We start from the raw sequence: 10,584 nt of genomic DNA on the forward strand, positions 1-10,584 counted from the left end.
GTGGCATTCTGTAATTAGATTAAGATACCAATGTGCCACATCTTATCATCTAAGTTATATAAAAAAATGCGGCTTCTTTCTTCAAAACCATCGTCGAGAATCTTATAATTATAACAGTGGTTAATTGGGGAGTCTTTGAAGACCATTGTTTCAAAAAACTTTCTTTGCAGTTAAGTCAAGAAAAAATATATAGTTGACTACCATTTCTGTATACACTGAACAACTTTTCTAACGATACCAGTAGCATTTTTGCAATATTTTTAAAAATATTGAGGATAATTGCTTGAAATTTTCAGGGCAGTTAAAGACATATATCAGACAGCGTTTAGTGGAAAACAAACAACAGACATCTCCGTATTTTGAAGATTTTGTATTTTATTTGATGCAACCCCCACTTTACAAAGTCGCAAAACTCATCGGTTAAGTACGATTACTAAAATGAAAGTCGTATTAACGAAGCAGACGTATTACTGATGCGTGGTGCACGTTCAGCATTCTTGCAACCTAAAATTAACAAAATTTTCAAGCTTCTGAAAATGGCCTAAGTTACATCTAATTTCTTTTTTAAAAAAGTGTTATTGAAAACGAAATTATAAGGACTGGCAAAATTTAAGTAAACGAACACTTACAACATTGTAACTCGCAACACCTTTAATCAAACTAATCGTTCTTTGTTGGTTTGACAGTTTCTGCATTTCAGTTCCTTTCAGTAGTTTTAAAGTTATTGCGAAAATGCTACTGCATGGTAGGGTTAGAAAAGTTGTTAAGTGTAGTGTCTGTCTAAGTTTCAGGAAAGACTGTGGTTAAGAGGGCAAAAAAATCCACTTATGTATATACATGTATCTCACTTGTTATTGATATACAGACACACACATTTGTTATAATTACAGACAAACTATCGATTAACAACGAAAAGTGTTGAATTGTGATTGTGATTTTATCAATTGCCTAAAATGTATGCGTGTTTTTTGTGTTTTTTTTTTTTTGTTGTTTTTTGTTTGGGTGGGGGGGGGTGGGGGGGGTTGTTGTTGATGTTGTTGTTGTTGTTGTTGTTTGCAACAATATCTCTTAAATCTGATTTGTAAAGTATATGTGTCAATGTCCATTAATTAAAGAATAAGCGCTACATTTAACTGAACACAATGTCCTCGGTGGGCTTTCAAACCCTGATGACATTGACCTTTGACCCCGTGCCCTTTAAGTTAGTCTGGTAGAACTCACTAGCGTACCACGCAGAACTTCCGCTTTTATTATTGAACTCGCTATTATTCACATTTAGCTGTTTATTTTTAAGAGTCTATATATGCATAGGCGAAAATTAATAATTTTAAAGTGACTGTGACTGAAGGCAGTGATACAATATAAACACCACAAATAACTCCAAACGGGTACGTTGAACCAATATCGAATTTACCTAAGAAAAGATAAAGTAAACTACAAATGTACTATATATTATTCTGGAGATAATGGAACACGTTTCTTCTTACATCTAAATTTATTTACCATTTTCATCTATATTAACAACCAGCCAGTAAAGGAAGTGCGAGTATATGAATTGCTTCTAACAGTGCAGCCTGCCCCCTTGATATAGCGGATGTAAATGTGGTTTCCTGCGTTTACGTTAGCCAAAACCAATCCAGTGGCCGGATGAACCCCAGAACCACTTCCATTCAAGTCCGAGTCTGACTCGATAACTCCTTGAACTGCTCCATTAATGATCAGTTCTGCCGAGGACCATGACCCATGTGGTGCAGCCACTGTCCAGCTAAGTACGTAGATACCTGTGGCCGGGGCATCGAAGATTCCGTCGTTAACATTGAACCCGTTTCCAAGATTAACAGGTGCTCTGTCAAAAATGAATATCTCATGATGATTGTAACAGCGGTTGCCACTCAAATACGCATGAAAAGCAACTTCACTTTCAGATATACCTAGAAAAAAAGGGAAAAAAACATTTTTACCGGCGTTGAGGCTTTATTGGATCAGAACTTTACTCTTCATGAATAGTAATATGTAAAATATTATTCTTTTCATTTTGTTTTATTACCCTTCTATTTTGTGTTATGTTAATTTCCCATAGGCCTCTGGGAGTTATTCTTACTGTTAACCCAGAACTGCATTCAGCAAAGTGTGAAAAATGGCTATTTTCATGGAAAAGTCTCCCGTTAAAAGTTCAAATTGCTATAAAACTATAAAAACTGCTTCAATACTAATCAAACGTGGCACAAATGTTCACTGGACCATTGTTTTGTAACAACATGCTCAGTCTTAAATTTCCTATTACCATGGCAACGGGGGGGGGGGGACATGTGAAAACTGCCAAATACACTGTTTTACGTTGATTTTTCCTATCAAAACTGATTTCAAAGTGCTGCAACTTCTCAATGGATTGAGGTAGAGTCAAAGGCTTTTCAGCGTTTGTTACACGTTACCTTATGATCGATCTGGGGTCATTTTTAGCCTCTCAGAAGACCAAAATGTTCTTGGCGATGAGGGGGAGAGGGGCTGCTGCCCCATTCAAACACCCAAAACAGAATGAGGCACATCCCCCATCGCCCTTATGGCAACATCCTGATGTATCTTTTGCATAGGGGCGGCGCCGAAAAAGTGGTCACTTTTTTAAACAACATTTCTCAAACAAAAACAAGTCTTGGGGTCCTAAATTAGGCATTTGTTCACTATTTGAGACAACAAAAAAGGGGGATAAAAAAGGCGAGACTAAGAATTTTGTACTGTTACATAGGTAACAGTACTCCTTTATTACAGTTAAAAATCTGGTCACGTGGTCTTTTTTCTATATAAAATGAAATAAAATGGCCGCCATTTTTTCTCGATTCATTCTTATTTTCGAAGTTCACCACGATCGGGCATCACCAGAGTAACTATGACACCCATAATATTTAGTTCTTTGCACCCTAGAGTGCTTTTCGAGTAAAAATATCTTTTTGTTGAATAGTCAAAAAGTAAACATCCGTTTTGAACGGGAGTAATTGAAATGTGAATAATTATGTATCAAACTGGAACATGCAGACGATTAAAGCATGCAGCAAAGGATTTTTCAACAAATTTAATCAGTGAAATTTACAGATATGGTGGACAGATATAAGATATAACCGTTATTGTATAAATGCACTTTGTCAAAAACCATGCGAAGAATATTCTGGATACAGAAGGATAATATTTCACAGATCATAACCGTATAAATGGGTTAGTGTTTTGTTTTCTAAAGAAAACACAGCTTATTGTATGTTTATGACTGCTAGATATCATCACTTGCTTAAAGAACAAAGAAAAAAAAACTTCTCAAGTAGGTCTACAGTTCACTTAAAACTTAAAAGGTAAGGGCAGTTCAGTTATTAGTAAACTTGGTTTATTTTTGTTACAGTTAGATTTTAGTTGACAATTTCAGATTATCACAGTTTTTGTTCGGAATATTAAAATAAATAACACATGGGTTTGTGAGTAACAGTAAAAATATCATTCCTCATAAAAGTACTGTTACCCAAGGCGTAGTCGAGTGTGACAGTATTTTCCTCGGGGTTACCCACACACCCATGTGTTATTTATATAATAACATGACTTTCATATACCAGTAAAATATATCTTATTATCAAAGTTTGTGATTATATATTATTTTCAACCTATGTGATATTTCTTTAAAAGTACGAACAATCATCAAATTTAAATGATCAGTTGAAAACGTTACCAATATTAAAACAACAAACGTTTTAATAGATGCCCGTGCCCTTGTCCCACTGATATTCCTGTAGTGATGCCACTTGTGAGATTAGCTGTAAAGTCTGTCGTACTAGGGTGTTCAATGTCTGAGGAAAGCAATTGAACGATGTTGTTTTCCTCTTCATATTCTGATTCAGGATTTGTTTCGCCCCTTGTCGATTTTCCAGAGCACGCACACTTCTCTTCTAGGACTGTGAAGCAATCTTGCAGTACATCAAGGCGTTCTTTCAAAACCTTGTTTTCTTCTAAAATTTCCTGAATGATATAATCCCAATTTTGAGGCTTTTCGTTATCAGGAAAGGCTGTGCACAGTGATAGAAAAAAGAACGAAAAATATAAAACAAAATTTCTCATCGTTGATTGAAGCAACTGCTGATTGTGATTTCACTATAAACAAAAACCAAGACTAGCTGATAGTGCGATCACGCAAGACACTGATGGTATAGATAAGAGCTTAGACAAAGAATAACCTTTATTATTTGTCCCAGCTTTGTCCCAGATAAGAACAGATAGGGATGATTAACTTAAACATGTATAGATTAATGACACATTTTTAACATAATATTATATCGGCATAAAAGTGAAGAACATAACCCAAACAAGAGCATAATATCGTAAATAATGAAATTTGTGTAAGTACAAAATATAATAATAATTCAAACGAATAAAATAAAATAAAAAAACATATAATAAATTGAACAAAGCTAAAGAAAAACGACTGAACTCGTTCAGTTACATTAAGGCGGAGTTATGCCTAACCGCAACTGTTCGGCCCTTTGTCTACAGTCTAAGGACCTCGGAATTCTCAGAACGGATGCGGTATTTCGATCAAAACTAAACATGTAAACAAATAGTAATTTAATGCTAGGAGTTGAAGACTATATTTATACAAATATATAGAGTAAAGGTCCACATTAAACAAGTAAATTTACATATATTAGAGTAAACAGTACGGGTGTGGAACGTTTTATTCAAATCACCACTGCACCATTTATCAAACGGACATCACCGCTATAGAAATGTGCATATAAGGCAGCTATGGCGTTCTATACAAACCGAAATTAAATGGATTAACAGGTGCTTGTGCACGCAATTAACTGTACACACGTTGAAATCGTGCGAAAAGGTCAAGTGATGTCCTTTTCAATAAAAACCAATGGACAGGCTTCTAGACTGACACGTGACGAGCATATGAAGACTGAAAATTTTGAAAATTCGCGCTCGGCAAATGAATCTTACCAAGTCACTTGCATGCAAATGTGCTAGTCGCGTTGATTTGACCTAAAATATGCTTAATCTTGATTTGATATTCATGTAATATAATATCAACAAATTAAAACAGAATATATATTTTTTTATTTTTGTTATATTGTTAAAGTCTATAACAATATAACAAAATTAAAAAAATATATATTTTATTATTTTTTAATATCTAGCGTGGCCCCCACTTGCAGCGGCTCTTGTTAACTAAAATATGATTTAGTGAATGTAAGTCTTCATTGAGTAATACTCTGTACATATGTACATGCATATCAGTTTTATGTTACATGAATATGCAAATTTTGTATTATAATTAATTGTATTGGTTGAAATGGACGGCTGTAGGGGAGGTGGAGGCCGCTTTTTATAAGTAACTTGGTTCCATTCTGTGGAAATCTTTACTTCGTCAGTGATTTAAAAGTCAGGGATTTTTTTCTTAAAGTACGGGAAACTTTGTTGTTCATATATTTGTCTCAGTTTTGTTGCTCACCTGTCTGTATGTTGCTTTAAACCTTTATGGACAAATCAGTCCATTAAAATTTACCATCAGATTTCAATTCTCAAACTTAGTTTGACAAACCGAAGAATAGTGTGGCTATTTAACCCAGTTTCCGTGCCCTCAATTGGTTATGGTATTGTGCTTCGCTTTGTATCTAATTTGCCTTATATAAACTACTTCTGAAGGGTTTTATTTGAAACTTCACACAATTATTGCGTGCTTATATTTGTAGGTCATTTGACCCATAATTCTGACAGAATTGTTTTTGCCGAATTATTTTTGAATTCTAAGTTATGATTTTGCATGCATATTCTATTTTCCAACAACTGAAAGAATACATTTCAAACTCTTAAATAATGTATGTGTCTTCAGGGTCATAATTGTTTGTCACTGACAAATAACCATAACTCTAGCATTGATATTCCTAGTTTTGAAACTTGAAAAAATAACATAAAAACACCCTGCCTGCTGTTTGTTATTTTATAGTCAAACTTATTGAATAGTAAAGTCATTATCTGTCTAAACCGCTTTTGCAGTGTCATTTTCTTGTTATGCAACGTCTCCTCAAGACTATCTGAATAGAACATAACTTGTGGCTGTTGCTGACTATCACAACACCTTAGGCATCAAAACATTATTCTTATTACTTATTAAGAGTCCTGTATCAAGCTACAATTAAGAAGTTGAATCAGGATTTGATTTGTTTTTAATCTAAATGATGTTGATTTAATCTGTAGTATTAAGCTGAATTTTTACGTTTGTTTTTGATGGTCACTTTGTTTGTTAAGTAAGACACTTTTTATTTATATCAGTTTTCTTTATTGAATTAAAATGAGTTTAAATACTTGTTTGTTTTTGTGTTTATTTTCTTTTATTTTCTGTCTTTGTAAAGAAGGATGCCAATCACTAAGACATGTCAGTATTATGGTTGGACAATTCACTTACAGTTTGAAACAATTAACTGTTTACTAGCAAACTAATAAAGAAGTTTTGCAACCATGTGACAATCACTTGCAGAAAAATGTTTTACCCACACCAGATAATGTTAATATAAATTATCTCCTGTATATGACTTCCATATTATTGTTATACTCGAAGACTTTAAATTACTTGCCTCCCACCGCCGAGACTTTAGATTCCTTCATGTGAGGAAGTTATCCAGGTAGGTTGCAGAAGGTTAGCGGTTCTACAGAGGTGCCAGTTCTTGCTAGAAGTAATGAACGAAAGCCCTTCTCCACTAGTAAATGTAAGAAGATACAGTATGGCCTTTCCTTTGTCACAGTGTAACAAAAACAAACTATTATTGATAATAAAGGTAAAGCTGTTTTGAAAAATATATAAGAGAACTGGTTTAATATGATGAAACATGGTCATGACTATAGAAGGGCTCATAGTCTAGATACCAGTGTTGAGGGGCAAACACCTTAACTTTTTGGCTAGTGCGCGGTTTGCATTTGTTAAAAACGTTCAAGTAGTTGAATTTGCTAACTTGTAAAAACACGCTCCTTATGGCAAGAACCTTTTGCACATACAATATTATAAATGCATGCAACTCGTTTTTATTTGTTTGGGCTAGCGAAATTTCGGACCCTGATGTGCTTATTTGCAAAAAAACAAAAGTAGTCCAAACTCCTCGAAGCGGTTACTTCCCTTTATATGTACATTAACGCCGAAAAATTTAAAGGGAGATCACTGAGTAAAGATTGTCTAATGACAGGCGCATTAATTTTCGAGCATTCTCGGGGAAGAAAAAATAGTTCCCGATTGGTCGAAGATGTCTAATATTGTGTTATTCTTTATAGATATACATGCTTATATTAAGCTCCATGATTATTTACATCAGTGTTTAACAACATGTTTACCGTGAACAAAATTTATGGTTACAAACCCTAATTTAGAAATATGGGGTTTTCTTCAGGTGTTATCTTATAACATGGTCGAGGGGTTTACTCGCTCGCTTAGAAAGCGTGAGGTCCGTGGTTAATTGTAACAAATTGATACATGCAAGTTTAACAAGAAGCAGTCACAAACTGTTTAATCCCCCGTCTTATCAGAAAAAAGTTATGAAAAAATCAATCCATTTCCCACTACTGACATTATACAACAAATCGAAGGGGTGAAGGATATAACACTAAACTGCAAACCGTTTATCCGTGTTCTAAATAGTAAATGTAACGAACATAAACTGGTTGCATTTCACCCACTCCGATATTTTTCAGTCCATATGCTAATCTTTTCACCTTTTTGAAAGGTTAACAAAGGTCTTGGGGTGTCGGGACGTCTCAAGTTTTCTATATACGAGGGGTTATCCAAAAATTCGTGGACTTTCTTTGTTGCGTAAAATATATTTGAGATATTAATTTGAAATTCTTACACTATTTAGAAGAATTTATAACAAATAAACACGAGTAGCTTCTTACATTTCAACAATATTTAATTTTACATAAACACATGTCGGCGACAGCGGCGCACCCCAAAAAGTTATTGACGTCAACGTCATAATAATAACGTACAACTTGTGCTTCAACGTTACGCAGTCAATGACGGTTACTGCTTCCCAAAGTAATGTCTATCACTTAATTTTTTATGCCACTTTATCGTGAAATTTTCTTTTCTCTGTTCGTCTGCTGATTTTTATTAAATGTTTTGTAGGTGTCATTTCAAAATTTCTCTAGCTATGATGAGTCACAAACTCGGAATAATAATACCTATCAAACAGGCACACAAACTCAGAGCAACAATACCAATCAAGCAGGCAATAGTCAATTACCTTCGAATAGTGCCTCACAGGGTAACGCGGGTTTTAGTCATCGCGGTCGGGGGAACTGGGGTCAGCAAGGTCGTGGGAAAAGCAACAGAGGACAAGGACATGGAGGTCAAAGGGGTCAAGGTCAAGGATATAGAGGGCAAGGACGTGGAGGAAGAAGATAGGTGACTTCTGGTTTCTGGAATGTAAATGGGTGGAGTACCGTTAAAGACAGTGACAATTTTATTTTGAGAAGAGAATGTGTTCAGTTTTTAAATGTTGACATTTTAGGTATTGCTGAGACTCATTTGTGTAATAATGATATTATTGAATTACCAGGGTTTGTTTGGTTTGGTAATAATCGTAAATCATTACATATAAATGCAAGGTCGGGCTCAGGGGGCGTTGGATTTTTAATTAAAAAGGAAATGTTGGATTTTTATGATATAGAAATTATTGATAGCAGTTTTGAAGGCATACTATGGTTAAAATTTTCAGATAAACTTTCAAGGTTAAAATTTTACACATGTGTATGCTATCTGCCACCTAATAACTCTTCTAGACAAATTGATGTTAATAATTTTTATGATACCCTATTATCTAGTATATATGTATATCAAAATGATTGTCCATTATATATTTGTGGAGATTTTAATAGTCGTATTGGAGACAATTGTGATTTTATTATTGGGGTTGACGATTTGCCAGATAGAAATATTGTTGATTTTTCTTGTAACGCTTATGGTGACAAGTTATTAGATTTCTTGATAGATAGTAACATGTGTTTATTGAATGGTCGAAATTATATAAAGAATGATTTTACATCAATATCTGCTAAAGGATGTGCTGTTGTTGATTATTGTATAGTCGCACATGATAGTTTGAACCAATTTAAAGATTTCACAGTTATTAGAAGCACTGAAATTATTTCTAGCATTCAGGTAAATACTGGCCTTATACCGGTATCCATACCAGACCACTCTATTTTAACTTGGATTGTTGAATTTGATAATTATAATGAAAATTTATACACTCAGTATTCAGAACCTGTATGTGAAGCTGTTAGTTTTGATAAGTTTGATTTAAAAGATGTACCAGATACTTTTTTGAACACTCATGATGTAGTTTCTTCACTTCATGATACAGTTTTTAAACTTGAACAAAGTTTACAGAATCAGAGTCATATTGACGATGCTTATTCTAGCCTTTGTAATATTTTAAAGAGTGAGATGTATGACAAATTATCTTATAAATGTATTAAAATTGATGTAGGTATCTCTAATAAGAAAAGAAGAGTTAGTAAACCCTGGTGGAACAGCAACCTTTCTCGCCTATGGAACAAACTATGTGAAGCTGAAAGAAAATGGTTGAAAGGTTCTATTGGACCTGTTAAAAATCATTTAAAGGGTGTTTTCATATCTGCTAGAAAAGATTTTGACCGAGAAGTTCAAAAGTGTAAGAGAACATATTGGGTTTCTTTACAGAATGAGTTACTTCTTGATTGTGAACATAATCAACAGAAGTTTTGGAAAACCATAGGCAAGATAGGTGTTGGGCAATCAAAGAAAAAGGGTATACCATTAGAAGTAATTTGTGAAGATGGTTCTATTACCAACAATATTAGTACAGTTTTAGATAAATGGAAAAATGATTTTAGCAATTTGTTTGTTAGTAGACAATGCAGTGTTGAAACTACTGTACTTAATAATGGTTGTCAAAATAATCGCTCTTGTGATAGTTTGAATGAAAATATATCTATATTGGAAATAGAGAAGGCTGTTACCAAAGCAAAGTCTGGTAAATCATGTGGTATAGACTCAATACCAGTAGACATTTTGAAAAACCAGTGTTCAATGTCGTTTTTACATATTTTATATAATGTTTGTTTTAATACTGGTACTATTCCTACAGAGTGGGGCAAAGTTATTATCAGCCCCATTCCAAAATCTAGTACAGTGGATATTCGAGACCCATTGTCCTATAGAGGAATTGCTTTGTCATGTGCTATGTATAAAATCTACTGTTCAATCCTGAATGAAAGGTTGTCAAAATGGACCGAATCAAATAATATTTTAGTGGATGAACAGAATGGGTTCAGAAAGGGTAGAAGTACAATTGATCATATATCTTCATTAACTAATATTATTGATACTAGAAAAAAGGCCAAAAAATCTACTTTTTGTGCATTTATTGATTTCAAAAAAGCCTATGATTTTATAAATAGGACTATTTTATGGGACAAATTGATGAATTCGGAAATTGGTGTTAATGGAAAAATGATGAATGCTATGAAATCTCTATATAGTCAAGTTACATCTTGTGTTAGGGTTAACGGTTTTTA

General features: G+C 33.9%; 1 protein-coding gene across 1 annotated transcript; it reads right to left on the reverse strand.

Moving 5' to 3' along the window:
* Positions 1-1,482: 1,482 nt before the first annotated feature.
* On the reverse strand, positions 1,483-4,119 carry LOC132726013 (uncharacterized). The gene is made up of 2 exons (XM_060711257.1): positions 3,726-4,119; positions 1,483-1,931 (listed from the first exon to the last, which is right to left on the reverse strand). The coding sequence occupies exons 1-2, from the start codon at positions 4,090-4,092 to the stop codon at positions 1,513-1,515; spliced, it is 786 nt and encodes a 261-aa protein (XP_060567240.1). The 5' UTR covers positions 4,093-4,119; the 3' UTR covers positions 1,483-1,512.
* Positions 4,120-10,584: the final 6,465 nt, after the last annotated feature.

The sequence above is a fragment of the Ruditapes philippinarum genome, unplaced genomic scaffold (assembly GCF_026571515.1).
Source record: "Ruditapes philippinarum isolate M1 unplaced genomic scaffold, ASM2657151v2 ctg79_1_1_1_1, whole genome shotgun sequence".
Taxonomy (NCBI): domain Eukaryota; kingdom Metazoa; phylum Mollusca; class Bivalvia; order Venerida; family Veneridae; genus Ruditapes; species Ruditapes philippinarum.